Source organism: Cryptomeria japonica, chromosome 5, assembly GCF_030272615.1.
Source record: "Cryptomeria japonica chromosome 5, Sugi_1.0, whole genome shotgun sequence".
Classification (NCBI taxonomy): Eukaryota; Viridiplantae; Streptophyta; class Pinopsida; order Cupressales; family Cupressaceae; genus Cryptomeria; species Cryptomeria japonica.
Window position 1 is genome coordinate 151,813,109 of NC_081409.1, and position 15,170 is coordinate 151,828,278.

The 15,170-nt window shown below is 33.4% G+C and overlaps 1 protein-coding gene across 3 annotated transcripts; it reads left to right on the forward strand.

Annotated features, from left to right (window-relative positions):
• The first annotated feature begins 10,048 nt into the window (after nucleotides 1–10,048).
• LOC131067628 (uncharacterized) lies at nucleotides 10,049–14,660 on the forward strand. Of its 3 annotated transcripts, none has more exons than XM_058002715.2 (3): nucleotides 10,049–10,374; nucleotides 10,611–10,820; nucleotides 12,087–14,660. In XM_058002715.2, the coding sequence occupies exon 3, from the start codon at nucleotides 12,102–12,104 to the stop codon at nucleotides 14,406–14,408; it is 2,307 nt and encodes a 768-aa protein (XP_057858698.1). In that variant the 5' UTR covers nucleotides 10,049–10,374; nucleotides 10,611–10,820; nucleotides 12,087–12,101; the 3' UTR covers nucleotides 14,409–14,660. The 3 variants fall into 3 exon arrangements, with proteins under 3 accessions (XP_057858698.1, XP_057858696.1, XP_057858697.1); XM_058002713.2 differs by having other exon boundaries at nucleotides 10,050–10,374; nucleotides 10,611–10,737; XM_058002714.2 differs by lacking the exon at nucleotides 10,049–10,374 and adding an exon at nucleotides 10,381–10,511 and having other exon boundaries at nucleotides 10,611–10,737.
• Nucleotides 14,661–15,170: the final 510 nt, after the last annotated feature.

A 15,170-nucleotide genomic window follows, 5' to 3' on the forward strand; every position in this document is an offset into this window, starting at 1 on the left:
TTTGGGTAGTTATTCTTCCCAAAGTTGAGGAAGTATTTCAAGTAGTTGAGGAAGTTATAAAGTAGTTATAAAGGTGGTTAGGGTAGTTACCTCAGGTGGTTACCACTTCACCTATATATACCTCATTATTATTCAATGTGAGGGGATTCCACTTTTTCACAAGCTTTGTATGAGAGACTTGGATAGTGTTATTCAAGCAATTAAGCAATAGAGATCAATTTGGATGTGTGTTCAACTTATTCTCATGGGTTATTATCAATGTTCTTATGTTTAATTGATGATTACCTAATGCTTTCCCTTTAACATTGAATGTGAAGAAGTTTATTTCAAGTTGTGGTATCTCAAACTTGATTATATGGAATTTATTTTAATCTAGATTCATACCTTATATGGCGTTCAATCTTTCTTTATTGTTCATTCTTTAAATTTTTGAAAAATCCAAATACCCCCATTATACGAGGGAGCTGCCCCTCTCAAACGCAGAGAAGAATTACCATTTCTTTGTGATTCTTCAACTGTTGTGAACGCTTTGTTGCTAATTACAGGGCAAAACAAAGTTTTTCAAGAAAGTTTCTTAAAGCAACAAATCTGTTTACCAACATATCCCTATTCTTCTAATCGCCTATTAATTAAATTAGGATTTAATTAATATACCCTTCTTCTATCTAAGCCATTTAATTAAATATCCCCCCTCTAGCCATTTTAATTAAATTCAAAATATCAATTTATTCCCTTTCCCATTTTAATTAAATCTACATTTAATTAAAATCTCCTTTGCATCTAAATAAATCAAAATTTATTTGTAAATCCCCCCCCCCCCGCCTCCCAACTTGCAAAATCCTACAAATGCAAGTTGCATCCTCTTTTGGCTAAATTAAATCTTTTTAATTTACTAAAATTCCTATTTTCCCCCCACTTGCCAAATCCTACATTTCCCACTTGCCCTCCTAATTTCTTCTAGAATCCCTCTAATCCTCCATTAATTAACCTAATTCTCCTCATTGTGTCCAATCCCTAAATTTGGGGAGTCACTTCCCCAAATTTGGAGAAAGTCTTCAAAATGTATTTAAGACCTCCTTTCAACATGGTAACTTGTTGAATATCCCCAAATTTGTAAGGCTCTTACAAATTTGTCCCCTAGACCACTAGTGGTTTACCTCTTGGAGCAAGTTAGCCTCCAAAGTCTTCAAAAGGCATTTAATGCCTCTTACAAGCCCACACCCCTAACCCATGATGGTTGTCCACTCGACCATCCTTTATCCTTGCACAAGAGTTTACCTCTTGGACAATAGCTTGCTTCCTTGGATAAAAGCATTATCTAATGATGTCACCCGTTGAAGCCTTCCCTAATGCTTAACTAGCATCTAATGCTTGCTTAGCATCTCTCAAGCCCTCTCAAGGTGACATTTGTCAACTTGGGATTGGATTGAATCCCTCACATGGATCGATAACTTTCAATCCTTGCCCTTGTTGAGATTGTTCAATCTCAACCATCCATTTCTCTATTTTCTCTATAAATAGAGCCTATTTCTTCAATCTAAGGATCAAGTTTTCTATTGCATCCAATCTACAGTCTAATTGTGTTGTGCAGGTTATCAAGGAGCTCAATCCCCATCACCAAGAATTTAGGCCATAACTGCATTATAACTTAGTTTTATACATGTTTATAATATATTGTTAGCTTAATTCATATCATTTTCATAGGCATTCTCATATCTCATCCTCATATTAGCCTAATTAGTTCACTTAATCTTTCAATTTGGAACTCATTTCATATCTTCGTCTTGTATCTTGCATCTTTATCCAACATCTCATCTTAGCTAGGATCTTAGTTGTAGTCATTTTGATCCTAGAATCATCATTCATAACTCATTCTCTAGGTTGTCATCTTAAGGATCAAGTGCTCTTCCAAGTGAGGTCCACCTTGAATCTTAGAGATCTTTAGAGATAGAGGAGCATGGGACAGGCTTAGCAATCTTGAGATTTCTTGGACTAACAAGTAGATTAGTTTGTATTTTCAATCTCTTGATTTCACTAACGTAATGTCTCATGTGTGTGTGTGTGATTTGTGTTTTCTTGCAGGTGTAGTCATCCCCGACATTTTAACCACACGGGTAGTAAATTTTATATTAAAAGAGATGATTCCATTGAAAAGTTTGATCCTAGATGTGATGAAGGGATATTTTTTGGTTATTCTAATGAAAGAAAAGCATATAGATGTTATAATAAAAGATTGCAGAGAATTGTGGAGAGTGCTAATGTCAAGGTGGATGAATAGTATAAAGGTCAAATCAGAACTTATGAGAGAGCACTAGAAGTGGAGATGATCATAATTGAATAGGTAGCACCTATACCAGAATAGAATGTTGAACCAATTACCTCGACTGTATCAGAAAATTCAACAGTAACTAGAGATTAGAGCAAAGAAACAGAAAGTCAGAAGACTCCTAGGTATGTAAGGCTAAATCATTCAAAAGATCATATTATTGGAGACAAGAACAAAGGAGTAATGACAAGAAGAAGGTTGGCAGCTGATGAGGTATGTTTAATTTCTCAAGTTGAACCAACATCAGTTATTGAAGCTTGTAAAGATGAATGTTGGATGAGAGCTATGGAAGAGGAATTAGATCAGATAGAAAAGAACAACACATGGACTTTAGTTCCCCGGCCTAAAAATAAGAATGTTATTGTAACTAAATGGGTCTTTAGGAATAAATTGAATGCAGATGGACAAGTTGTGAGGAATAAGGCTAGATTGGTATGTAAAGGATATTCTTAGAAGGAAGGAATTGATTATGATGAGACTTTTGCTTTGGTAGCCAGGATTGAAGCTGTGAGACTATTTCTTGCTTATGCTGCCCATAAGAAATACAAGGTTTATTAGATGGATGTTAAGTGTGCATTTTTTAATGGAGATCTTGAAGAGGAAGTTTACATTGAGCAGCTTGATGGATTTTTACTTTCAGATGACAAAAACATGGTTTGCAGGTTAAGGAAAGCTTTATATGGATTGAAACAAGCTCCTAGAGCTTGGTATGCTAGACTGGACAAATATCTTTTGAAGCTTGGTTTCACTAAAGGTAATGCTGATAGTAACTTATATTATAAGATCACCGATGATGACATATTGATTGTTGAAGTCTTTGTTGATGATATCATTTTTGGAGGTGAGGATAAGTTATGTATGAAATTCTCTGATAATATGAAGAATGAATTTGAGATGTCTATGATTGGGGAGATGAAATTTTTCTTAGGTTTGTAGATTACTCAGACTGATAAAGGTATTTTCATCTTTCAAACTAAGTATGCTAGAGAGTTGTTGAATAAATTTGGTATGGAAAATTCTAAACCGGTTGTTACTCTTATGGTTACAAGTGAGAAATTGACAAAGAAAGATGCATTAGCTTCGGTAAATCCTACAAGGTATAAATCTATGATTGGAGGTTTGTTATATCTGACTCAGAATAGACAGGATATAATGAATGCAATTTGTATTGTATCAAGATATCAGAGTGATCCTAGAGAGAATCATGAGAGTGCGGTGAAAAGGATTTTTAGTTATTTACAAGGAACAACTGAGTATGGTTTGTGGTATCCTAAAAATGATGACTTTACACTATGTGCATATACAAATGCAAACTGGGCTGGAGATGTTGATGACTAGAAGAGCACATCTGGTGGAACTTTGTTTCTTGGTAAGAAACTTGTTTCATGGATCAACAAGAAACACTCATGTACTTCTTTATCTACTACTGAAGCTGAGTATGTTGTTGCTACTACTAACTGTACACAAGTTCTATGGATGAAGCAAATGTTGAAGGATATAAGGGTAGATTGTAATGAACTGGTAGTTATTCACCATGACAACTCTGTTGCTATTGACATATCAAAGAATTTGGTATTTCATTCTAAGACAAAGCACATATCAATCAAGTATAATTTTCTATAGGAGAAGGTGGAAGCAAATGAAGTCAGACTGGTTTATGTGAACACTAAAGAGCATATTGCAGATATCTTCATTAAACCTTTGCCTAAGGAATCATTTGAGTACTTTAGAGATAGATTGGGGGTCTCTGCCCCTCCGGTAGAGACTTGAGTGATGCTGATTGACATCAATACGGTATGCATTTATCAGAGCTATCATTCATTATGGATTGATGTGTTGGTGCTACTACTCAGGGGGAGTAGTCAACTGTGTGGTTAAGAGGATTTATGTTTTTTCTTTGATGTTTATGTCAGATTTCTGGCATTGATGTCAAAGGGGGAGAGATATATATGTGAAAAACGGAGCTTAACATGGATATCATTCATAAGGGGAGTTTGGTATGTTGGTTCAGAACTTCATTGTCATATCATTTTGGGGAGATTGTTGGATGTCTTCCTTTGGGGGAGACTTGTTTTACATTTCTCGACACTTGGATGTTTTTCACATCTAGTGTTTCCAATGAATGCCAAAGGGGGAGATTGTTGGCAATTTGGAGGAATTGATTATGTGTTGCATTAATGTCAACACTAGCTGTTTTGTTGTCTACCAAGTTCCGATAGAGTGGTTGGTTTATGATGTTGATAAGGATATCTTCTCTGACATGTTTTGGCTGTTGGAATTGGCTTGGATTGGTTATTCACATGTTCCTGATGCGTATCACTTTCAGTTGGTTTGAGATTTGGTGATCCGGAAGCTATCATTTGTTCTAGTAAGCCTTTTGGTTACTAGTAAGGGTTTTACCAACAGAGCTTTGTTGAAGATCTTTTGATGAATCCGATAAGTAGTGTTGGTGCGACTTCTAAAAGGTTATCAGGATGTTGATGGTTATCATGTTCGTGTTCTAGTTGATCGGTGGTGTTTCATTTGGCTTATGGCGACCCATTTTAGGTCTGGTGTTATTCTGCTAGGTTATGGACCGGTTTATGTAATGTGTTGGTTGATGCTCCCGATGCGTTACTAGTTGGATTTATTGAATGGATTATGTTATTTTGGTCTTGGGCTGACTTGGTTTATCATTGGTTTGTGGGATTATGTAACAGATTTATTGTGTTATATTTTAGGTGGCCAACCTATTTGTTTAGGTCCCGGGTTGGTATAAATATGATATAAGATTTCTTTGTAGATCGTGGTATGTGGGTTATGGGATTATCTGTGTGCCAATAAAGTTGTAATAATATGCATAGGTTTTGGTCGATCATAGGTGATCGAATTGGGTTAGTGTAAGAGGTTTAAGACCTCCGGTATTGAGCTTAACCGAAACTGTACTTAGGCATAGGAGATGTTATTCTTGCAGTTCACTCATCTTTCCGGATTGTAGTTTGGATTTCTTTTGTAGTCAATGAGGCTCCTTTTGTGATGAACAGTGCGCTCTAGGCTATTGGCCTTCCTGCAAGTGCAGGCCCCTCTTATTGTAATCACATACTTACTGCAAAAGTATTACTGTCTGTGGGTAGGCAACCCACCATGGTTTTTCCCTTTACCGAGTTTTCCATGTACAAATCCTGGTGTTATGTGTTGTGGATGGATGGTAATTATTCTGTGATTTATGTTTGTGCTTAATTGTTATATCTTCTATTCTGGTATTTGGTTTATGCATTCCATTAAAAGGTTTTGTGTGCTTAAAGTTTCACAATCTGTTGACAACCGATTCACCCCCCTCCCTTTCAGTTGTCCACCACACACACACACACACACACACACACACATATATATACATGTATATATATATATATATATGTATATATATATATATATACATATATATACATGTATACATGTATATACATGTATACATATACATGTATATACATGTATACATATACATGTATACATGTATACATATACATGTATACATATATATATATATATATATATGTATACATACATATATATATATATATATATACATGTATATATACATGTATATATATACATATATATATACATGTATATATATACATATATATATACATGTATATATATACATATATATATATATATATATATACATATATATATATATATATACATGTATATATACATGTATATATATATATATATATATATATATATATATATATATATATATATATATATATGTATGTATATATATATATATATACCCCCCTCCCTCTCAGTTGTCCACCGGTCATATATATATGGGCTAATGGATATTGTTGGAGAAATATCACATGTATGTTTAAAATGTTCTACAAGCATAAATATTCATATGTAATTTAAAATGATAACAATCAAGAACAATAGAAATGTTTGAGGAGGGATAGAGTGTGCCAAGGTGGGTGCTACTAAGTGCATTATGGAGATGCTGCTGAAATGAAATAAAGAACAAGGCAAAGACTACAACAAAAAGATGTCACAAAAATAGAGAGGTTTGCTACCAAAGGAAGAGTCATGGGAAGACAGTTAATTTCATGAATGATACAAAGTGGTTTCACTAAGTTGTCTTGAGGACAAGACAATGTTTTAGTCATGGGGAGAATGTTGGTAGGAAATAGGGTTGCGAGGTACCACAAATATCATTTGGGTTATTTATAGACACGCATATCCATTATATACCCCTTAAATAACCCTAAAACAACTCTAATATACCTAAATAAGCTATGCAAGAATAAATAATTAGAGAAATAAAGGAAAATTCGTGGGAATGAGTTAATTAAGAGTTATTATGAAAGGATGTGATGGAAAGACATTATGAAGAGGCATAAAGAGGCTATATAAAGAGGGAAAAGTGGGAGTTAAGAGTGTGGAATTATATATGAAATAATTTGGATTAAATATATGTGGGAGTAAGGAAGTGTGATATATATGTAATATGTATATATATGGATGAACAATGAATATATTATAATACACGTGTAAGACATTGAAAAACATGAATATATGATGTAATAGATGTGTATAGATGAATGTCTGTAATTCATCATCATTTGGTTTATACTTATTGCATATATAAGTTCTCTCTCTTTATTGCATCACACCAAGATTGACTACATATAATAGGATATTAACCTTACACTTGGGTCAAGGTTTTTCTGTCAACAATAAGCATGAAAAATAAATAATTGATATATTGGATTATATATTTAGAAAAATGTTATGCCTTTAGAGTATAAATTATATGACATTATTTGGCAAAAGAAATTCCACATCGAACATACATTTATAAAGATTACTAGTCAACTTCCTTATCAATAAAAACAACATGACTTGCATAAAGTTTAGAAGATACACAAAGAAGAAGAATAAAGAGAAATCATAAGTAGATATCAATAATTTTTAGCATCTACACATTTATAGTTGTTACACCTTTTTATGTGAAGTCATAAAGAACTAAAATTTGTATACTTATGTTAACCCACATTTTGAGACAAAATGAAATATCCATACTCATGCCAACCCCATTTAGGTTTCTTCCCATTTGAGCTCCAAAAATATGAAACTTACATATCCATACCAATTTCCACTTAGTTATCTACCTACTTTAAGACAATAACTAAAATTTGCATTTCCATGTTAATTCGCATTTAGTTCTCTACCTATTTTGGGTTTGGATGTTATTATTTTTAGGGTTTTTAAGGGTTGCCTTAGAATACAGAAATGCATATACAATGAAAAATGTAAAAACTAGATTTATATTTTAAATTTCTTGCTTTAGGATGGAGTCTTAGAAAGTTTAAAAGATAGGAAAAATAAGGGAAAAACTATAGTAAATAAAGCAAAATAGGAAATGGGTTTGAATTACTTGCATGGTAAATAATATTGTTTTTTTCCTATTTCAGTTAAATATTTGTCACCAGGTCACTACCTATTTGAAGGTCACAAAACATAAAACAAAATGGTACACTGTGTTGCTTTTATTAGTTTTAATATTTTAAGATACCTAACTCTCAATTAAAGGTTCTTTACATGTAACATGGTGATAACCTTCAAATGAAGGCCCTTCCAACAAAGAAAAACTTTCATTTGAAGGCATTCCTTATTTTTCACCTCGCAAAACTTATTTTTCAAAATACCCCACAAGTGAGATAGGGCTTTATGATTCCAAACATGAATAAAATCTCTTTTACATAAAGCTAGGGCAATAAATATATTACGAATCATTCACAATATACCCTACATTAAATGGTGTTGTTAATAATATAATACATATAAATGAATTAAATGTTTCATAAATTGAATAAATATATTTAATTAGAAAGTGTGATAGATAATAGAATGTGAGTTGCCAATAATGTAGACATTTTAGTGAAGGTTAGAAAAATGCTTTATTCATAGCTTTGGGTCACTTTGTGACTACAAATTTAGTTTTGCAAGTGCAAAATCAATCCTTCTCACATATTTGATTTGGGTTAGCAAATTCAATCTCTGAATTTTTTACAACATCCTTGTCAGCTCACCTTTATATTCTTAGTTTGTCTTCACATAAAAACTAGACCTTTATATTCTTAGTTTGTCTTCACATAAAAACTAGTTTAGGTGTTTGATAGTTTACATGCAGTAGGATAATTGCTTGTCTTGGGTCACACAATGTAAATATACTAATTTAATGACTAGAAAAACGATTGAGGACAATACTCTCAAACATTTACGATGTCGTAAATACTAATGTAACGTGGATTCCTTGATAAATGCTCTTGATAATTCATGTAAGCAATAAATGATAGCTCTAGGATGTAAGAGATTTTAATGATTGAAGCTCTAAAATAAACTAGGCCCAAACCTCTAATCCAACACAAAGGGTCAAATGAAATGCTTTTGTAAATTGAGTTGACTTAAAACGATCATAAAGAGACATATAGTTGACTCCATATATGCATTTGAAGTTTGAAAGTTCATGTAGTCATTTCTTTTAGTGTGAAGGTGATTTCGATCTCACTCCAATTGTAGATCTAACTTAGTACAAGAAATGGATGAATTAGAAATCAAAATCAATCCTTAAAAATATGTACACATACAAACAAATAAAGCTTGAGTTATATGTCCATTTTAAAGTACACACATCATTTATACCCTTATTATTGCACTAAAATTACTCTAACTAAAGTGAACCCAAAAACATAATAAAAGAGACACATGCAATTTTTGGCAATGTCTATGGAACATACAAGATTCATCTTTGACTGTAACTATTTTTTTTTTTTCAATAAAAGTGGAAAACCACTAATTTTATTAATTATAAATTTTTACAAACTTGGTTCAAAGAGCACCGGTAGGAAAGAACCAGGCAAATAAAACCTTTGGTCTTGCTCATAAAAAACCCCCATTGGGAAGATAACATGTACAATTACATCAAAATAGGAGATATGAGACCTCCAAACCAGTCCAACCCATCCCAAAAAACTTATAAGCCAACACCGATAACAAAATGATAACCCAACCCATCCAAAACTTGTGTGCCAATTACAAAATCACCTGACGAAGAGCTCAAGAGAAGGTGAAACAAGCAATCATCAAGAATGAAGAAACCAATTGCTTGGACCCTCATCTAGAGGAGGCGAAATCACCTCAAATTGAGAATCAATCAAAACCTGATCATCCAAAACAATCACCTCCACCATGCTTGGGAGAGACATAATTGCATCCTAAAACTAACAAAATCATTGTATTCTAATTTTTAATTAATTATTAAATATCGTCAAAGATGCATTCTATTTACTACATAAACAAAAGTACAATTTTCACCATTTCAATGTTATTACTTTAAGCCATTTTAACCATATTAAAAAACAAAAAAATCTCATACACAATTAAAAAGTCCGTACAATTTACAAAATGAAAAGTATTACAAAGATAGACTTACTATCATTGCATATACCTATATAGGTTGAGAATCCGTCAATTCACGGGAAATTTGTAAGTGGGTCCCACACGCTATACCGAAAATAACCACCAATATTAATGAAAAGGGAGCAAATTTTCATAACAGGTCTAAATTGAGCCAAATTAGTGAACGTCAAATTTTAAATACCAATGTGAACACACCTTTTTGGTTTTAGTGTTTTAGCCCTCAAATTCTGGCATTCTCGTGGGGCATATCCATTTATTTCCCAAATTATAAAATTTTGACCTGCACAAAAATTCTGCAATGATATATACAATGTGTATACAGTATATCCCACGTCCATACACTGTATGTACATACATTCAAGTGATCTGTTCTTGATTTGTACGTGCAGAGACTCATCAGTGTGTCCTATTTCCTACTCGAGTTAATGCATTCTTGAATAGACATAAAGGAATAAAACCCTTTTTTATCGATCTGGCAAACATATTGTTTAGTTACCCATCATCGAAAGGGAAGGCTTAAAAATTATCAACAGTAACTTTAGGAGTTACAGATCCACAAGACGAGATACACTGCTTCCTGGGTAAGTCTCCAATAGCATATATATAATGTTGAACTCTATGCAGGACAATTTTTTTACGTTTCCCATTTACAGATCTACGGAGGTTTTGCTTTTTTATGTAAATCCAAATTTTAAGGTGTACATGCTTGAAAACAATGGTAAAACTATCATCTTTTTATGGACTATACTTTATTTGAAAAGTGCCCAGAAGGATTTTATTTTCTGATATATTCTGGTTTCTATGTTGTCTTACTCAGAAAAATAGTGCTCACAGGGTTAAGCTATTGTGAGGGAGTTTGTACTCAAACTTTTCGGCCTTCGTAGTCTTCTTTCAGTTTCTTGGGGGAATTTTCAGTGTTACAGATAGATTCCTTCGGAGAGGAGGTGAGTGATTGAAGCTATTTCAATTGAATGCATTCTGCTGAAATGAATATGGTCAGGAAGTACACGAGATCGATGGTACCCTGGTACACCCTAGTACCCGGAGATAATTTATTTTTCTTTTTTTGCACAAGTCTATGTGGGTTTTGTTTTACATGCATAACATATTCTGAGGTTTTTTTTGGGATGGCTCTTAAATTGTTCTTGGGTATTCAAGGGTTTGACTGGAATTACAATTGGTTTTTTTTTTTTGGTTATTTAAGGGATTGAATGGAATCAAAATTTGTCTTGGGGTATTCAAGGGTTTGAAATATGTAAAAGAAAGTACTTTTCTGGATATGCAAAGATTTGATATAAATAAAATTTGATAACATTAAATTTTGGGATTGAAGGATTTGAAATTTTGAAATAACTGAAATAATAACTAGTTTTTGGATTTCGAATGGTTTGAAATGAAATCTGATTCAGTTTTTTTGGGTATTCAAGGGCTCGAAAAGTAAAATGTTCATTTTTGAGTTTAATGTTTCCGAAAAATACGTGTAGATTTTTGAGGTTTTGGTTTTGTTTCGGTGCTTGAATTTAGCTCTGGCACATAAATTTATAATAATAATTCAGGGTTTTACGGAAAGGTTTAATTCTATAATAAGATGCATGAAATTCTGTAGAAGTTTACGACCCTTTGATTATGTGCTTTCTTTTAGGGGACAAAGCCTTTAATGCTTAGACAAATTCTTTACTTCAAGTTTATATGTGAAAAAATAAACGTAATTACTGCTTTTCTAGTTTTGTGTGCAAATGGCAACTTCCAAATTTGAGAAGCTATATGGCTGAGATATCATATAGCTGTCGTTTGTTTGGGGAATTTAGGCTATATAATAAGAAAAGGCTTCTGTTTAAAATTGCATTGTTATGTCTTGCACGATTCATGAAGAAAATGTTAAAAGATCCAAATTTTTAATATGATGAATTCATGAATGAGGCGTTGGTGAGTTGATTTATTTGTTGTGGTATTATGTACTTTTCAGCCCTAGACATTGACAGTTTGTTTCGAGCAGAGCTAAAGCTCTCTGAATTTTTAAATTTTGGTTTGATAACGGCTTAGATATTTTGTGTAAGATCATTTTTAAGGATTTGATATGAATCAATTGAGCATTATTTAAATTTTATACTGATAGCGTGTAAAAACAACTCTTTCTTTTGGGTGGGATATGAATGTGTGACATATTTCATTTCTAACTTTATTCATGTCTATATTGCATCTATAAAACATATGTACTTTTCTTTTCATTTATTATTTATATCAAGTTTACAGTCACTAATTACTTCCCGTTATTTGGTATTGGATGATTTAGGTATTACAAATACAAATGCCTAAAAGAAAAAAACAGCAACCTTCCATTAAGAAGATCTTTGCATGGTCTAGTGCAACGCCAGTTCAAGTTTTACCCCCAACAGATACTTATGAAGATGATCATAATGTTGATTTGAATGAAAACTCCACTTTATTGGGATATAATGAGGAGTATGTTGAAGAACTTGAAGGGGGAGAGCTTAGTGTACAAAAGAAAAGAACACCCAAAGCAAAAAGAGAGTTTCGAGAGGAGTGGAAAGATAAGTATAAGTGGTTGAAGACTGCTACACATGAAGGGAAAACAGTTATGAAATGCATATACTGTGAAGAACATAAGTTGGTTGGACCATGGGGAGCTGGTACTGGTTGCACTAGTATGCAACATGATGCACTAGTTACTCATGCAAATTCAAGGAACCATAAACTTTCAGAAGCAAAATGGATATCAGAGAATGAAGGAAAATCAAAATCTGGTGCAGAAGTTGCAGTCATGGATGAAATCAATAAGGAAACAACTATTGCATCAATGCTTGCAAACATTGATGATATCAACAAGGAAAGAGTCATCACAACCATGAAATTAGCTTATTGGCTTGTGCAAGAAGATATTCCTCTTTCGAAGTATGAGTCCCTTTGCTGCCTTGCAATGTCTTTACAAGCACCAAACATGCCAAAGAACAAGGATTACAGATCATACACAAATCAACCTGCTGCAAATGCATTCCTTTCTGCTGTATCTAGATATATTGAAGAGGTTCAAACTGCCCGAATGCTGGATAGTCCTTTTTTTTCTTTGATGTTGGATGAAAGTACTGGTCGGCGTCCAGAGAAACACCTTGGGGTTTATGTCACGTATCTAGACAAACAAGGGTTGGGGCCACCAATTACACAGTTTTTAAAGTTGATAAATGTCTGTGATGGAAGAGGGAGAACTTTATATGATGCAATCAATGCTCTAAAAGAAGCGAAGGGTCTTCCAAATAAAAAATTGATAGCAGTTTCTACATATAGCGCTTCATCAATGGCTGGTGGTGAAAATGAGTTTGTTACTCTTTTAAAAAATGATGTGCCTAATCTAGTATGTGTTAACTGCATTGCTCATCGTGAATCTATGGCTGCATCAGATGCTGCCAAAAGGATACCTGAACTGCTTTTTGTTGAGAAATTAGCAAATAATGTCTACTCTTGGGTTCAGAATTCTACTAAAAGAAATGGCGAGCTTATTGCCCTTCAGGAACTCATGCAGCTTGAAACATTGCAATCTCTTCAGATTCATGGAGCTGGATGGCTTTCAAGAGGACAAGTTATTGAAAGGTTGATTGCCTTGATGCCATCCATATTAACTTTGTGGAAGATGGAGAAAATGGATCTTTGGTATGATAAGGCAACAATTTTTTCGATCCAGTTTTGTTTGCATATGCTTGCAGATGTAATGCGTGAACTAACCAAATTGAAAGAGAAATTTCAAGAAGAGTATGTGGATGTTACATCTTTAGGGGCAACTGTAGATGTTACTATCAACACTCTAAGCAGATGGTTTTTAAGGAGTGACACATTTGCAGATGGTACATGTTACTTATCAAAATTTTTAGATGCCTCTAAATTTGGTTATTTAGAGATTACTGACAAAGAGGGATTTATTCATAGACATGAATTGCGTTTTGTGGCAATTCCACATGCTCAGGCAGATTATGTTCACACGCAGAGGCAAACATGGATGCCTCGCTTTGATGGTTCACTAGAGAGTTGTAAACAACTTGCAAGAGAGTATATTCAAACACTTGTAGGTTGTCTGAATGCAACATTCTCTGATCTTGCTCTTTTTGATTCTGTGAAATTGTTTAGCCCTTGTCATTATTCACGGGATGTTCGTACTAGAGAAGAAAATTCAAGGCGCTGGCTTGATAAACTTTTCCAGCACTTGCAGCATACCCCATGTGAGGGGGAAGAAAACACACCATTATTTGATTTTGAAGCTTGTAAAAGAGAGTTGCATCCATTTGTTGATACTCTCTATTTTAGTTGTGATGGATCACTGCCAATGAAGGATGCTTGGAGGGTATTTTGTGTTACAAACTTGCATTCAAATTATCCAAACATGTCAAAGCTGTGGCAAGCAATACTTACTATTCCTGCAAGTGCAGTGGCATGTGCGAGAGGTTTTTCAAGACAGAATACAATAAAGGATACACGGAGAACAAAATTATCATTGGATACATTAGATGCCTTGATGCGAGTGTCATTAGCAGGACTTGATTCATCTACAGTGGAGTGGAATAGGGTATATGAAATCTGGAAAGATGCTAAACAAAGAAGAGTTTAAAATGTTTTAGAATCCGTTTTGCTATCATAAATGTGCTATATCCCAGGAAGGGAAGGGTACCAAATATTCTAGACTTAACTAGTTTAATGGTCCTATCTCAAATTGAATTTGGCATATCATAATTTGGAGTTCTTCCTTTTAACTTTAATAGTGTGTATTTGAGAATGATGTGTGACACATCAAAAATTTGTAGAAATTCTTGTTTGATGTGTACACACTATTATAAATTATAAGAATATATGTTGTTTCAGATACAGTGCCTTGAGTTCTTTTATTTATATAGTCAATGCATGTAATATTTGTAAATTCCTAAAATAAAAAAATAATGATTTAAAATTGAATATATATAGCTTTTTTTTGAGGGTAACTGGGAACATCATGGGGTCCAGATTAGTTAAGAATGGTCTCCATCTTATATGTACTAGTAAATGCCCATGACGCTTTGTTATGATCTGGAGGATTCAACTTGAGTCCCTCTCGTGTGGAATTTATCTCGCTGCCTTCAAGATGCATATGCTTGGACTAAAATTAAATAATATTAGCCGGGGGCCATAATATTTCATAATGAAGTAATTTAGGCTGGACTGTGGTATGTCCTAGTGCTGGTAACAATTATTATTGTAACCCTCTCTCACATACATACATACATTCATATATATTTATTTTTATGTGTGTATGTGGGGTCACAGAAAGTAGTTAAATTCTTAAGTATTATTTGGTGTATAGGGTTGAATGCCTGATTTAAATTTTGCTTTGAAATGT

What these genes read in the sequence shown, in the direction of transcription:
- LOC131067628 (XM_058002715.2), top strand. Translation starts at nt 12,102, where the DNA reads ATGCCTAAAAGAAAAAAACAGCAACCTTCCATTAAGAAGATCTTTGCA.